We start from the raw sequence: 15,823 nt of genomic DNA on the forward strand, positions 1-15,823 counted from the left end.
GCGCTGGTTTATGCCTTTATTGCTGAAGGAGGAACGCCCCCGAGCAGGAGACCCCAGGCGGGGCCCGGAGGGGCCTGGGTCCCAAGAAGGGTGACTTTGGTCCTGGTCCCTCCTGACCCTGCTGATGGGGGAGGCGGGGGTGACATCATCTGTCCCCAGAGGGGCCAAGGCTCCCGGGCCCTGAAATGGACACGGGGCTCTCCTGTGATTCCTGGGGAACCTGCTGGCCCCTCGCCAGCCCCCCACCCTGGGCTGGGCCTGGGGGTGCAGGACGGCCCCTCCTCGGGAGAGGGACCCCCGCCTCCCCCCTCAGGTGGAGGGTCTGTCACCGGTGCCCGCTTCCGGGGCCTCCACCTTGGCCCTCAGCCCTGCCCAGAGGGAGCAGGGGGAGGTCAGCATGCGAGTGAGGCCAGGACACGGGAAACGACATCCCCAAAGGCCACCCCTCGAGAGTGGGCACGCGGCCAGCGGCTCTGCAGTCGCCAGGAGAGACCCCAGCTTCCAGCCATTCCCGCAGGGGGACCCCAGGGCCTGATGGGGGAGCCCGGGCCCCACCAAGACCCCACCCTGTGCACGTGCCCAGGATGTGGGGCAGGGGGGTTACGTTACCCCCAGGGCGCCGGCAGGAGCTCACCTAGACGCGGCACTGCTCTGTGGGAGAGGGAGAGCCGTGCGGGAGGGTCAGGACGGGACTGGACGCCCCGGGGACAGAGGGGCCTGGCAGGGGGTGGGGAGGGGGCCCACCTCGGGGGCGCTGCGCCCTCCACCCCCTTCCTCCCGGCAGCCCTGGGGAGAATGGGGCTCACCAAGGTAGGAAGTCGTCCCCGGGGCCGGTGGCTTCCTGCCCAGGGAGCGGGGGCGGGGCCTGGGAGCTCACCTTCCAGCTGGGTCGGGCTGAAGGAGAGCCAGATGTGCATGGGCAGGGGCTTGATGGCTCTGTTGAATTTCTCCACGACCTCGTCGTCCATTTGCAGGGTCCTGGCTGTGGGGGAGGGGTCAGTTCCGGGGGGCACCCCGCCCCCCACCAGAGCTCGGGGACGCCGAGGGCCCTGCCCCCCCCCCCAGGGTGGTCTGCAGGGCTCAGCGCCCCCGCCCTCCAGGGCCCCTGCCCTCCGCCCTCGGACCATTCCCCTCCTCCTCCTCCCAGTGCACTGCAGTGGGGGTCTGCACGGTCGTAAGAGGAAAGGCACCCGCCTCCGGATGTCTGGGTCTCCTCCTCCCCTCCCCGCCCCACCCCGGGGCCGGCCGACTTATGACCAGGAGCCTGCACTGCCTGATGCCCACGGCCACTTCCCTGGGAACACACAATGGCACATCTTCTGTGACAACAAAGGTGTCACCTGACATTTGCTTTCAGGACATTATAGCTGAAAGATGTCTTTGTAACTGAATTCTCATTTGGTGAAGTAATTGAAACGCCCCGGTAACAAAGGCTGTTGGATTCACAGCGACCTGCCGGCTCCATCAAGATGGTCACACCGGTCACAGTGCATGCAGTCCGCCTGCCCCACAGCCCGCGTGTCTGTCCCTCGACCCCAGCCACCCACGGGCCCACAGGAGGCCAGGCCCCAGTACGCGGCCCTCTCCCGATGACCCCTCACCCCCCCTCCTCCTCCTCCTCCTCAGGTGTCGCGCTCCCCCATTCCCACCCGCTCTTCGCGGTGAGGCCCACAATGCGGGTCTCCCTGGGAAGCGGGGGCTGGGCGCGTACCCAGGTACTGGCAGGCCAGGCTGTGCTCGGGGTTGGCGGTGTTTTCCATGCAGAAGAGCAGGTAGTTTTTGTAGTCGGTATCCAACACGAAGATCTTATTCTCACCCAGGGCTGGAAGGGAGACCAAGACAGGGCAGAAGTAAGTTCCAGCGGCGGGGAGTGCTGGTCAGCTCCTCCATGGCCATCACCTGGCGAGGTCCGGGCCGGGAGTGCCTCCTGCACCCCCCGCTCTCCAACGTGGTGCAGCCCCTTCCCCAAAGCCGTCCCCAGGCATCAACTATGGAAGCGGCAGAGACACTCCAGCACCTCCTGGACTCAGGAACACTCACCACTCAATCCAAGATGCCCCCCGGGACCCAGAGTGGTCAAGAAATGGGGTTGTCACGCGGACCTCAGGTGAGACTGGGCGGCCCCGAGTGAGGGAGGAGGGGAGCGTCCCAAGGAGGGCAGCCCTGAGCCACGGGAACTGGGGCAGCAGGAGTGAGGGTTGCCCTGACAGAGGCCAGCGGGCGGCAGCGGCTGCACCGCAGGGTCAGGCAGCTGCAGGGGCAACGCCAGCATCCCGACCCAGTGCGGGCGGGTGGCCCTGGAGCCCCTGGGGCGGGCGCCCTGGCATCGGTCAGCTCTTGTCTGGCACAGACAAGAGTGAGTGAGTGAGAGTGAGTCCCAAGGTGGCCCAGGCTGCCCGGCGGGAGCGGCCCCGGTGGAAGCCCCCCTGCCCCCCACGGCGCTTTCTCATCTCGGATTTAGTGAGGAATGAGTGAACCAGTGGATGAGGGAAGGAACCCGTCTCGTGGAGAAGGAGGAGCCCAGGTGGTGGGCTGGGGGCCGTGGGGCACCCTGACCGCTGACAGTGGCTCTCAGCTCCGCCTGGACGGGCACAGATGCTTCCTGAGCTCAGCCTGAGGGGCCCGAGCTCCCGCCCGGCAGAGAGAGCTTGGAGAGTCACCTCGGGGAGTGAGGCCAGCCTAGCAGGGACCTGCCCGCGGCCACTGGCCCCACAGCACCGGGCAAGGGGCAGGGAGGGCAGTGAAGCTGGTGTAATAACAGCGTCACTCGTCACCACCAGCCCCTTAGCATCCTCGGGCCCGGTGCCAGCCCCCTGCACCTGCCCAGAGCCCCCCCGGGTGGTGGGGCTCCTCCCACAGACCCAGCACTTACAGTTGATCTTGAACACGGCAGGGATCTTGGTTTTTTCTGCGATGATTTTCTCCTTAGCACACCCCTCCTTCTCCCTGAAAGGCAGGCGTTTCCTGAGCCACGTGCACAGACCATGCCCGGTTGATCGGGCCAAACTGTGGGCCAGGGGTGGGAGGTGGCCCCAGGAGGGGCCCGAGCCGGGGGGCATTGGAGCCCAGCTGGTCACCCAGGACTTGGCCGCGCTCACAGTAACCTCTAGGGCCACGGGTGACCAGGTTGGACAGGCCACGAGAGGTCAGACGGAGTGAGGGAGAACAGGGCCAGGAGCGGCCAGGCCCCGCGGTCAGGGGCAATGACCTGCACCTGCAGACAATCCTGGGGTTCGGGTCCCCATCTCTGCACCCCACCCCCGCTCTGAGGGCAGATGGGGCTCGTGGTGGGAGCTGCCGCCCTGAGGACCTAGGCCTGCAGCTGTCCGGCAGCCTCCACACGGCGCTCTCCCCACTCTGCTTTGTTTCTGTGACATCCCGTTCATCTTAGATATTGAAGTGTTCAGACTAGAAAAGATGCGAAACCTCTCCCCGTTGCTCAAGTACATTCGTAATCCTTAATCTAACACAGAATTAAAATAACTGCCTGAACGTACATATCTTTCCTACGTATTTCCACTTCAGTGGATTTTATCTCCCCTTCCAAGTTAACTAAAATGATGTTTTATGTTCATTTATTTTATTATGTTCCGAAGCATCAAAATAATAAAAGTTAAAAAAAAAAAAAAGCCCTGGGTGGGGAAGCCTGGGTGGGGCTCCGAGGGCCCCAGTCCGCGTCCCTGGGGCCCTGGTCCTGCCTCCAGTGCAGCCGGGTCCCACCAGGAGCCCTGGCCGCCGCCCAGCCCCTGCTGGCCTGCAGCCCCGGCGGGGGGTGGGGAGCACACCCACCGTTTCTGCAGGATGATCTCCAGGTCGCCCCGGGGCGTGGGCCGCAGCTCCTCCACGTTCACTCTCAGGGGGGCGCTCTTGGTGTCCAGCAAGGAGATGTCGCTGGCCGCCATGGCCATGGAGTGCCACGTGCCCGCCACCTGGGGAGCGGGCCTGATCGGCACTTGGGGGGCAGGAAGGGGACCCCGTCCCCACGGTGGGCTCTCTGTCCCACCCCGACCTGAGGCGGCCCTGAGACACCCCCTCCTCGGCACCCTGAGGAATGTTCTCCCTAAACGCACTCTGAGCCCAAAGAAGGACCCAGAGGAGCCCATCACACAAGTGGGAATGTTTGGATCTTGGGGAGACGTGGCTGGAGGTGGGGAAAGGTTGGGGGGCAGAGAGACCCTGTTAGGGGCTTAAGTGTGTCCCTGTAACCCCCAGCGCCTCAGAACATAACTCTTTGGAGACAGGGTCTTTAAAGAGATGGCAAAGGTAAAATGAGGTCGCTAGGGTGGGCCCTGGTCCAGTATGACTGATGACCTCATAAGGAGAGGAAATTAGGACACACGGATGGCCAGGTAAAGACACAGGGAGAAGACAGCCACCTACACGCCCGGGAGGGCGGCCTCAGGAGAAACCAGCCCTGCTGACACCTTGATCTCAGACTTCCAGCCTCCAGGATGCGAGACGACAGCCATGTTGTTTAAGCGGCCCTGTCGGGGGTGTTTGTTAGGGAGGCCCTAGCAGAGTAATGCGGACCCCAGACATCACAGTCTCCTCTGTCTCCCCTTGGCCTCTGAGACCCCAGCTCCCCTGCCCGCCCTGCAGCTCACCACCCACCCAGCCACCCTCGAACCTTTTGGATGTCCAGGTCCTCCATAGTCCGGATGACGTTGACAGCCTGGGTGCCACACGTGAGGGCCAGGCCCAGGGCAAGCAGGAGGCACATCATGGCTGCAGTCTTGGTGGCACTTCTGGGCTCTGGAGGGAGAGGAAGGCCGAGGCAGTGGGCTCGGGGCCTTATATAGGAGGAGGGCCAGCCAGCCAGCCTGTGCTGGGCTCCCCGCCACGCAGTTCCCAGAATGCCCTGTGACTCATCCTCAGGCCCTCGGGTGGCTTCCTCAGCTGGGACAATAGGAGGCCTTCTTCCCTCCGAGGCCAAGCAGGAAGGTCCCCTGTGTCCCTGGGACTGGACGGCTCCTGCTTGGCCCCAGAGAGGAAGGGTCTGGAGTGCGGGTCCAGGCTGGCCGCCAGCGTCAGGAGCACTTCCTGGGTCGGGCTCTTGGACAAGGACAGATCAGAGCCAGCACTGAGGACAGCTGTGTCCTGGAGGGTGGGCCCGTGGGTCGGCCGGGGTCTGGAGAGCCCCATGCCAGGAAGGACCCAGGGACATGCGCCGGGGGCGGGTCGTCTGCCCCGAACAAGGGGGTCACACCACCCGCACCCGTCAGCCCTCTCTTGCGGGCTGCCCTTCCTGGGGGCTCCACCAGCTCTCAGGGCCTCCCACCCTGTCCTGCTGAGCAGGGCCTCCCGAAAGGCTACGGCCCCGCTGGGTGCCTCATGCTTCTGGTACACTCTCCTGTCTCGGGCATCGGCTCCTCCAAACCCCACGGACGTGGCCTTGGGCGAAGTGTTCTCTGCGGTCACCCCACCCCCTGCAGGCTGGGGCGAGGGTGACGTGGGGTTCAGCTGGAGCTCCAAGGACGGGCCTGGCCTGTAGTGAGAGCTCTGCAAGTGTCTGCTGCCCGGTTAGGGTAGCAATAAAGACAACAACGCTGGCAGCGCCAGTCATCATAACCCCCAGAGCCGCCCAGCCGGGAAGGTGACCTGACCTCTGGGGGTCCAGCGGAGCAACACCGCGTGCTCCGTGTCGGTAAGCGTGATAGAAAGGTCCACAGTATCTGAATCTTCAATCTACCGGATCTTACATCTTAAATCTCCTAGGGCATTTCCCTCCATACCACTCAAGGCTGCAGCAAGCCGCCTTCAACACCTTGGGAGGGATGGGGCCCTGGCGCTGGGCGTGCCTAAGTTTGGAGGGGAGTCGAGCAGGGCGCAGAAGTATCTGTCTCGCTGAGTTCAGCTTGACATCAACACCCCCGGGGGCTGTGCATGCCCTGTGTCCCGTGCCCAGGGGGGTGCAAAGGCCATCAATCGACATTCCAAGTGGTTAACCTGCTCATCTCGGGGCGGCGGGGGCGTGGACTTTGGGGTGGGGGAAGGGGGCAAGGTGGGGATATCTCCCGATGGTGGGAGCCTTGGAGGGTCGGCCCCTGTGACCCCCCGATGTGTAGGGTCTTTCCAGGTGGCCACTGTCATTGTCAGCACCTTGGGAGGCTAAGGGGTCTCCTAGACTAGCTCCGGTTTGCTATCTGGCCTCCGGTTTCTTTCCTGCAGAGACCACTGGTTACCGTACCAGGAAAGAGCCCGTGCGCTGGAGAGACCGCAGGACCCCAGGCTGGCCCCAGACTCCCCTTTCCCAGGGTGGGGGCTGTGAAAGAAGGAGGAGGCTCGGGCAGCCCCAGTCCTCGCCCTGATCTGTTTCATCTCCTTTAATTCTTGCGACAATCCTCCAAGCTCAGGGTCCCCGGTTTCCTTTTTTACGACGAGCCACAGGCAGTTATGGAGTTGAATTGTGTCGCCCCAGAGCACATGTTCACCCAGAACCTCAGGACGGGACCTTATTCGGAAACAGGGTCTTTACAGATGTAAGTAGTTCAGATGAGGCGTGCTGGAAGGGGGGCTGATCTACTGTCTGGTGTCCTTGTAAGAGAACACGAGGACACGGAGGGGACACAGGGAGAAGGCATGTGAACACGGAGGCAGAGATTGGAGTGCGGCTTCTACAAGACCAGGCTCCAAGGACTGATGCGACACCAGCAACTGGAGAACGGGGGGGAAGGATCCTTCCTGGGAGTCTCTGGAGGGACCTCGGCCCTGCGACGCCCAAACTGTGGACTTCTGGCCTCAGACAGGACAGGGTACACTTCTGTAGTTAGAAGCTCCCCCGCTCAGTGGGCGGCCCCCCAGAACACCAGCACGGGCGGCTTGGACCCAGGGGTCAGATGCGAGAGGCCATCTCCTCCAACACAGCTCCGCTCTCAGAACCGGGTCACACAAGGTAGAGGGAGGTCAGCCAGGGAGAAACAAGCACCGTGTTTCCCAGAAATCGGGATCCCACCAGCCGCGGGGCATCCGTGCTGCAGGTTCTCACGAGTTCCTGTGAACCGAGACCACGAAGCATGCCCTTCAGGGCACAGTTAGTCATAACTTCCAGGAACCTTCAGTTTCCATAGAATACCATCCAAAAAATAAAATTGAAAAAAAAAAAACAGAGAGAGAGAGAGAAAAGGAAGAAAAAGCACCCACTGGCCTTGGGCAGTTGGCATTGCCCATTGTGGGAGGGAGACTGAGACCTAAGGGCTCAGCTTCCCCCAGGTCACGCGCTGCCCCAGAAAGTGGGACCTGGGAGGAGACCTGGGCCCCCACCAGCTCTCAGTCGCTCCCCCTCCCACCAAAGCCCCTTGCTCTTTAGAACCATGTCAGGAAGTCGGGCCTGTAACTGCAGAAGCAGGAAATCACTTCTCTCAGAATGAAATTGTGGGGCCGGGCAGGCTCAGTGGGCTGTCACACAGCTGAGGATGCCTTGCTGCTCGGGGCCTCAACCTCGGCACCGGGAAGTCAGTCTGAGTTTCGCTGGTCACGACCGTGGTGGCCAGCACCAGGTGCCCCCCACGCATGTCCAATAAAATGGACAGCCTACAAGAAATGGACAAATTCCTTGAAATGTACAGTCTCCCAAGACTGAACCAGGAAGAAATAGAAAATAGGAACAGGCCAATTACCAGTAATGAAATTAAATCAGTAATTTAAAAAACTCCCACAAACAGAAGTCCAGGACCAGATGGCTTCACAGGTGAATTCTACCAAACATTTAAAGAAGAGTTAACACCTATCCCTCTCAAACTATTCCAAAAAATTGAAGAGGAGGAAGCACTTCTGAACTCATTCCATGAGGCCAGCATCACCCTGATACCAAAACCAGGCAAAAACACTACAAAAAAGAGAAAATTATAGGTCAATATCACTGATGGACGTAGACGTAAATATCCTCCACAAAATATTAGCAAGGTGAATTCAACGGTACATTAAAAAGATCATACACCATGATCAAGTGGGATTTATCCCAGGGATGCGAATGTATCTGCAAATCAATTATACCACGTTAACAAACTGAAGAATAAAAATCATATGATCATCTCAATAGATGCAGAAAAGCTTTCAACAAAACTCAACATACTTTTATGCTAAAAACTCTCAACAAAGTGTGTATAGAGGGAACAAACCTCAACATAATAAAGGCCACATAGGACAAGCCCACAGCCAACATCATTCTCAATGATGAAAAGCTGAAAGCATTTCCTCTAAGATCAGAAACAAGACAAGGATGTCCACTGTCACCACTTTTATTCAACATAGTACTGGGAGTCCTAGCCACAGCCCTCAGACAAGAAAAAGAAATAAAAGAAATCCGAATTGGAAAGGAAGAAGTAAAACTGTCACTGTTTGCAGTTGACATGATACTATATAGAGAAAATCCTTAGGATGACACCAAAAAGCTAATAAATGAATTCAGTAAAGCAGCAGGATACAAAATTAATACACAGAAATCTGTTGCTTTTCTATACATTAACAATGAACTATCAGAAAGAGGAATTACGGAAACAATCCCATTTACAATTGCATCAGAAAGAATAAAATGCCTAGGAATAAATCTAACCAAGGAGGTAAAAGACCTGTACTCAGAAAACTCTAAGACACTGATGAAAGAAATTGAAGATGACAGAGAGAGAAAGATATACCATGCTCATGGATTGGAAGAATTAATATTGTTAAAATGACCATACAACCCAAGGCAAGTTACAGATTTAATGCAATCCCTATCAAAATACTAATGGCATTTTTCACAGAACTAGAAAAAATAATTCTAACAATTGTATGGAGACACAAAAGACCCGAAGAGCCAAACACAATCTTGAGAAAGAAGAACAGAACTAGAGGTATCATGCTCTATGACTTCAGACTATAGTACAAAGCTACAGTCATCAAAACAGTATGGTACTTGCACAAAAACAGACACAGAGGTAAATGGAACAGAATAGAGAGCCCAGAAATAAACCCAACTAATATGGTCAATTAATCTACAACAAAAGAGGCAAGAATATATAATGGGGAAAAGACAGCCTCTTCAATAAATGGTGTTAGAAAAACTGGACCACTACATGCAAAAGAATCAAACTGGACTACTTTGTAACACCGTGTACAAAAATAAACTCAAAATGGATTAAAAACATAAATGTAAAACCTGAAACTAAAACTCCTAGAAGAAAACATAGGCAGTACGCTCCTCTTAAGGAAGAGGGAAATTTGAGACAGACTTGAAGGACTGATAAGAATTTAACAAGAGGGAACAAAGTGAGCAAAGTTAGAGGTGGAAAAATATAATCAATATTTAAGAAACATGAAATTATCCTGTATAAGTTTTGTGTAGATTAGGAGTGGATAAGTTAAAATTTTAGCTAGGTTTACATTTTTGGAAATCCCGAAAAGTCAGATAAACTTTTTACTAGACAATTAGGAGCCATTGAAGATTTTTGAGAAGATTATTTTAGTAAAGATATTTAAGACACACTAGATGAAATATTAAAAACACAATCGGGAATCAAGAGGTCACTGCTGTTGTCTCTCTGGGTCTGTTTCAAGCATTAGTGTGCATGAGGATAGTTTGGAGCTAAAAAGCCACTACCGGGCCCACCCCTGAGACTGAGATTCAGTTTATAAGTGGTGGGGCTCAAGATCTTTATTCATGACAGGTCCCCAGGTGGTTCTGTGCATGTTAAAGTCTGAGCATCTAAGGGACAGGTGAGAGCCTGGCCTTGAGTGTGGCAGAAGAAATGGCTAAGAGGGCACCTATGAGACAGGTGTGGTACCCTGGCTGCAAAACCTGAGTACTTATAGATGACTCTGTTCTGAGGCTCGCTTAGTGGAAGCATAAAATAAAAAAATAAAAAATAAAAAAAGACTTTCCAGGGTGACTGTGCTAATTCTCAGAATGGCCTCTTGAAGGTCACCAAAACTGAAGTGGCTTGTTGCCTACAGTTTGTGGTTGGATCTAACAAGTTGGGACTAGATTGGGAGACTTAGAGAGTCATCAGTTCTCTTAATCTCCTAACTTCTTAAAAGCGTGGAGGGGCTGTTGAGAGAAATAACAAAAAGAGGGGGATGAGATAGAGTTGATCTAGGTCAGAGTCATGAGCTCATGTGTCTCCCAGCAGGGTCCGTGTTTGTGGAATGAATAGGCACGTGAGTGAGTGAATAATGAGGAAGCGCGATGGAGTTTTGATGAAGGTTTGTTTACAGGACTGTAGTTCAAATAGCATCAGGAAAAGTACTATCAACAATGTCCTGTAGGGAAGGGTCAAAAACCCCCAATGTCCTAATGTAACCAAGCAGGACCCTATGGGGCCTTCCCGGAACAGAGTGCCCCCACACCCCCCATGTCCTCCACTTGCCTCTTGTTTGTAGAAAACCTTTAGCCTCCTAGGCCTTCCCAGAGTTCCAAAGAGTACATTTAATCAGAGAAGTGAGAAACTACAGAAAGAAAGGAAAACAGTCAAACAAGTCAAAATTATAATAGTTTAGCCATTAAACATAGCCAAGGACCTTTCGTTCCTCCTCAAGGGCTGTAGATAATATTCTGAGCCATGTCCATTGAGCTGTTTTGCAGGTACTGAAACCTCCACCAGGTGGAAGAAGTTAACTGTACGCTGCCCCAAAGCACATAGACCCCAGACCAGTTGGAACCAGAAGGTTTATGATGTTGACGCCTGATGACCTCACCACCAGCCAATCAGAAGAATGTCCGCCAGCTGATCACACACCCCACAGCCGCCTTCCCTCACCCTGTCTTTTAAAATCTTTCCCTGAAAGACTTTGGGGAGCCCTGGCCTTTTAAGCACTGGCTACCTGGACTCCTTGCTTGGCGCCTGCAACAAACGCCACCACTTCCTTCATCACACACCAGTGTCAAGAGATCGGCTTTACTGCACGTGGACACTCGGACCCGAGTTTGGTTTGGTCACACTAATAACAAAGATTTTTAAAGATTACAAAATACTCTTTCAGGAAGTCTCTCTGACTTTCTACCGCAACTGGAAACAGAGGTGAGCCCAAGGTCAAAACCTCTCAGTCTCCCTTGCGGGGCCTTTGCCTCTATCCCTAGAGACACTTCCCCACGGGTTTATGACTCAGCAGTGGCCAACAGCAGGAAGGGTATTTCAGGTGAGACAGTCCCGATGAGAGGTCTATTCAGTGTCTCTTTGGGGAAACACACATTTCTTATACCAGATTCTCCTCCTTCTCCTTGGAAAATTCAGCAAAGGGTAACACGAAGCTCAGAGACAGGCTTGAGGAAAAAATTGGTGCCACAGAGCAAGAAATGTGGTTGTGAATCATCTTTGTGTGACCAGTATTTACAAATACCCCCCACTTCACAGAAAGTCTTGTGTGCTGCTAAGAAGATGTCTGGCTGAACAGTGTGTTAAATTCTGGAAAACAACTATTTTCTAAGCCATTTACCAGAGCAAAATTGTTTAAAATTAACACAGTTATTACAATTATAATTATTTTAATAATTATGGAGCATTTTTACAGCAGTGGGAATACCTTTAGTTTAATAGCTCCTGAGCCAATCCCTTCTGTGGAAACAACCAAAGGCTAGTACTAAAGAACATAGCACTACTTTAAATTGACATCCATATGGCATTATTTCTAATATGTTTGACTTGAGCTCTATCACTTGGGAGATAAGTACATCTCATATGAGTTTGACCAGTTGGTGTTAAAAAAAAAAAAAAAAGACAGGACAGGACAAGAAAGCTTAACCTATAACATAAGGGGAAAATGTACCCCGGAACATAGGTAGAAAATCAAATCCAGTGCTGGATAACAATCCATCGTGACTAATTGTTTTTTCCCCCCCGCAATGTAAGGGTCATCTGACATTATAAAACATACTGATGCAATTTACAACCTCAATCGGTTAAAGAAAAACTATTTGGTCACCTCAATGCAGAAAACACATTGGTTAGAGTTTAACAGCAATTCCTGGTTAAAAACAAGCCAAAACAAAACCTTTTATCTAAATAGAAACAGAAGGGACTTTCTTTAACCTAATGAAGTATATAAAACTAAAATTTTTGATTGTATCCTTGACATTGTACCTGTTATGATAGGAGACCCTGGGTGTTACTGGGCGTTGTTTTTTTTAGTCATAGTAAGCCGTCTCCCTCCTACTATCCTGGCCTATTCTTGTGGACTGTGGTTCCAGTTTAATGTTCAAAGCCTTTCTGGGGCCATTTTGGCCCCCACAAAGGGGTGTCTGGTGCTACCTGGGCCCCCACTGTCCCTGCTGGTGCTGCCTGAAGGGTGGAGGGTTTCTTCAGGCCTGGCCGCCAGTGTTTCCCCGTGGGGAGGGCCATCTCAGGCCTGCTTTCCTGTGGGAAAGGGAGTGCACCCCTTGGCTGATTATTGCTGGAGGGGCCTCGGTCGAGCTCCCTTGCCACAGGTGCTGGGCTCGCCTGGTGTCATCAGAGGGGCTCCTGTTTGATCCAATGTCCCACCTTGGCTGCCTTCCTGGCTGAGTCAGGAAACACCAGGCCGGGTCACCTTATCTGCTTGGGTGGGGGGACATAAGACGCCTTGCACTGTGCTCTCCCCCAACCCCAGCGCCCCAAACCAGTTGGCCTTCCTTTCGCCACTCACTGCCCTCGGCAGCCACAGAAACGAGCTCACGTCCTTCCCACCACCCCGTGGCCAGGTCCTGCCCTGCCGTCCTGTCCATCATTTTCATCTGTGGAGCCAGACCTGGGAGCTTTCCCATCGGAGGGGTTCGGTGTCAGGTTAGAGCTGGAGCGTGGAGCCGAATGGCCAGGGGCCCGGTTCAGCTTTGCCACTGAGCTGGTGCAGGGACTGGGGGTTCCGGGGCTGTGCAGCCATGTCAGCACCGTGCAGGGCCTTAGGAAGCCCAAATGCCCGAACGTTGTTGCTCCCATTTCTCTCTTGGCAGGGGGAGGTCAGCCCTGCCGCAGCTCCCGGCGGGGGGTGACCCTGAGCTCTAACGGGGGTGGGGGGAGGGTGACCTTGCTCTTTGATGCTGGTCCCTGTGGATCCGCCCACCCACAGAGCAGCCTGCGGCCCCCTCCCACCCTGGAGCTCTGACACACCCCCACCTCCAGGGAGGGCAGGAGGTGCCAAGACATTTCTTTTTCAAGAAATTTAAATGAAAACGTATGATTTTCAGGGTGAGTTGCCCTACCAGCAAACAGGGTTTCCGCAGCCCTGCTATGATAGAGGTGTGGGACGAATGGTAAAGGGAAACTGTGTCCAATACCCCCTGACACAGACGAGGCGTCCGCTGGGGCCCCGCTGGGCTCAGGGCTGGGTCTGGAGGAGACACCACCTTTCCCATCCCTGTGTCACCGCCTGAGCCGCCCGGGTCCCCCGCCCACGCGCGTCGGCCAGGAAAGCCTCAGACAGGAGCGCGCGCTGGTTTATGCCTTTATTGCTGAAGGAGGAACGCCCCCGAGCAGGAGACCCCAGGCGGGGCCCGGAGGGGCCTGGGTCCCAAGAGGGGTGACCTTGGTCCTGGTCCCTCCTGACCCTGCTGATGGGGGAGGCGGGGGTGACATCATCTGTCCCCAGAGGGGCCAAGGCTCCCGGGCCCTGAAATGGACACGGGGCTCTCCTGTGATTCCTGGGGAACCTGCTGGCCCCTCGCCAGCCCCCCACCCTGGGCTGGGCCTGGGGGTGCAGGACGGCCCCTCCTCGGGAGAGGGACCCCCGCCTCCCCCCTCAGGTGGAGGGTCTGTCACCGGTGCCCGCTTCCGGGGCCTCCACCTTGGCCCTCAGCCCTGCCCAGAGGGAGCAGGGGGAGGTCAGCATGCGAGTGAGGCCAGGACACGGGAAACGACATCCCCAAAGGCCACCCCTCGAGAGTGGGCACGCGGCCAGCGGCTCTGCAGTCGCCAGGAGAGACCCCAGCTTCCAGCCATTCCCGCAGGGGGACCCCAGGGCCTGATGGGGGAGCCCGGGCCCCACCAAGACCCCACCCTGTGCACGTGCCCAGGATGTGGGGCAGGGGGGTTACGTTACCCCCAGGGCGCCGGCAGGAGCTCACCTAGACGCGGCACTGCTCTGTGGGAGAGGGAGAGCCGTGCGGGAGGGTCAGGACGGGACTGGACGCCCCGGGGACAGAGGGGCCTGGCAGGGGGTGGGGAGGGGGCCCACCTCGGGGGCGCTGCGCCTCCACCCCCTTCCTCCCGGGAGCCCTGGGGAGAATGGGGGGCCAGTAAGGGGGGAAGATGCTTCCCTGATTCTCACCCCGGGCAGGGCTGAGTTCACCCTTCCCCTGGCTCAGGTCCAGGATGATCCCCATGTGCTCGGGCAGAGACTCCAGGACTCTGTCGAATTTCTCCACGACCTCGTCGTCCACTTGCAGAGTCCTGGCTGTGGGGGAGGGGTCAGTCCCTGGGGGCACCCCTGCTCACCCCCCCCCGAGCTCTGGGAGCCTGAGGCCCCCCCCAGGAGCGAGCGCAGGAAGGATGCACTGATGCGCGGGGGTCTGTAGAGCTTGGTCTAGCCCTGCTTCCCAGGGTGGTCTGCAGGGCCCCGCCCCCCTGCCCTCCGCCCTCGGCCCATCCCCCTCCTCCTCCTCCCAGGGCAGCGCTGGGGTCTGCACGGTCACGAGAGGAAAGGCAGCCCCCTCCCCCCATCCTGGTCTCCCCCAAGTCCCCCGGGCTGGCCGACGTACCACCAGGACCCTCCACTGTCCGTCATGGCCGCCTTGGGCACGACAGCAGCATCGCCTCTATATTCACTTTGGTCAGAAAACCTCCCTTTAACGCTGCTTGCGGGGCTTCCCTGGTGGCGCAGTGGTTGGGAGTCCGCCTGCCGATGCAGGGGACGCGGGTTCGAGCCCCGGTCCGGGAGGATCCCACGTGCCGCGGAGCGGCTGGGCCCGTGAGCCGTGGCCGCTGCGCCTGCGCGTCTGGAGCCTGTGCTCCGCCACGGGAGAGGCCACAGCGGTTAGAGGCCCGCGTACCGCAAAACAAAACAAAACAAAACAAAAAACGCACAGTCTGGATGGATGGATGGATGGATGGGTGGGTGGGTGGGTGGATGGATGCGTGGGGGGGGTACATGGATGAATGGCTTCCTTAACTCATATTGGATGGGCCATTTAGCTTCTTATTCTCATGATCCCTCTGATTTTCCAAGGTACTTTCATGTCCATTGTCACTTTTGCCTCTCACAGAGGTGGCAGGAATGAGATACAAAGTTCCAAGTACGTGACCTAAATACACCCGTTGTTAGTGGCCAAGGTTGGCCTTGAACCAGGTCAGCCAGAAGCTGGCTCTAGAACAGAACCTCACTTCCTCCTTCCAGGGCCCTCCTAGTCCTGGTGAGGGGCCATCCACCTGAGCCCAGGGTGAGCCCTGTGCCTGCCCGGTTCTGCAGACCCCTCAGACACTTCCTCACAAAGGGTCCTTGTGTCTCACTGGCTCGGCTTTTAGCTCCATCTGGGACTTGCCAACAACCCCAAGTGAAGGCAGAGAGGCAGCTAAGTCTCAGAATCAACAGAGTAAGGCAGGAAAGAGGTGAGCCCTAGTTCTCCGGGCTGCAGGTGGTAATTACGGCTTCGAGGTGGTGCTGATATATATTTACACACAGAGTCAAAGTGGGACTTGGAGTCCTGAACACACGTCCATGCTGTGCCCTCAGCTTCCCTCCCCCACCAGATGGACTCGAGACACAGAGGACGAGCCAGGCAAAGGGACACTTCCTGATGCTGCAACTCATGCTTTAGGGTGATCAAAATCAGAAGCTCCCCTCTTTATGAGCTAGACTATTCCATGGTTCCTTTTACTGCAAGAAGATGAGGCGTTGCAGTGCAACCCTTGAGTTAAAGAGAAAATTGAAGACTATTAGGGAA

At 56.0% G+C, this 15,823-nt stretch overlaps 1 protein-coding gene across 1 annotated transcript; it reads right to left on the minus strand.

Moving 5' to 3' along the window:
- Positions 1–4,760, minus strand: PAEP (progestagen associated endometrial protein). The gene is made up of 7 exons (XM_007111057.2): positions 4,628–4,760; positions 3,790–3,929; positions 2,873–2,946; positions 1,712–1,822; positions 878–982; positions 610–651; positions 1–180 (listed from the first exon to the last, which is right to left on the minus strand). Exons 1-6 carry the CDS (start codon positions 4,721–4,723, stop codon positions 635–637), a joined length of 543 nt encoding a protein of 180 aa, XP_007111119.2. The 5' UTR covers positions 4,724–4,760; the 3' UTR covers positions 1–180; positions 610–634.
- Positions 4,761–15,823: the final 11,063 nt, after the last annotated feature.

This window comes from Physeter macrocephalus, chromosome 13, assembly GCF_002837175.3.
Source record: "Physeter macrocephalus isolate SW-GA chromosome 13, ASM283717v5, whole genome shotgun sequence".
In the NCBI taxonomy this organism is placed as follows: Eukaryota; Metazoa; Chordata; class Mammalia; order Artiodactyla; family Physeteridae; genus Physeter; species Physeter macrocephalus.

Excerpts from the sequence above, each read along its gene's own strand:
- PAEP (XM_007111057.2), bottom strand. The coding sequence starts at position 4,723 with ATGATGTGCCTCCTGCTTGCCCTGGGCCTGGCCCTCACGTGTGGCACC. Across the intron at positions 2,947-3,789 it reads GAGATCATCCTGCAGAAACG|GGAGAAGGAGGGGTGTGCTA; the intron begins GTGGGTGTGCTC and ends CCTGCCTTTCAG. Across the intron at positions 1,823-2,872 it reads TGCCGTGTTCAAGATCAACT|CCCTGGGTGAGAATAAGATC; the intron begins GTAAGTGCTGGG and ends TCTCCCTTCCAG.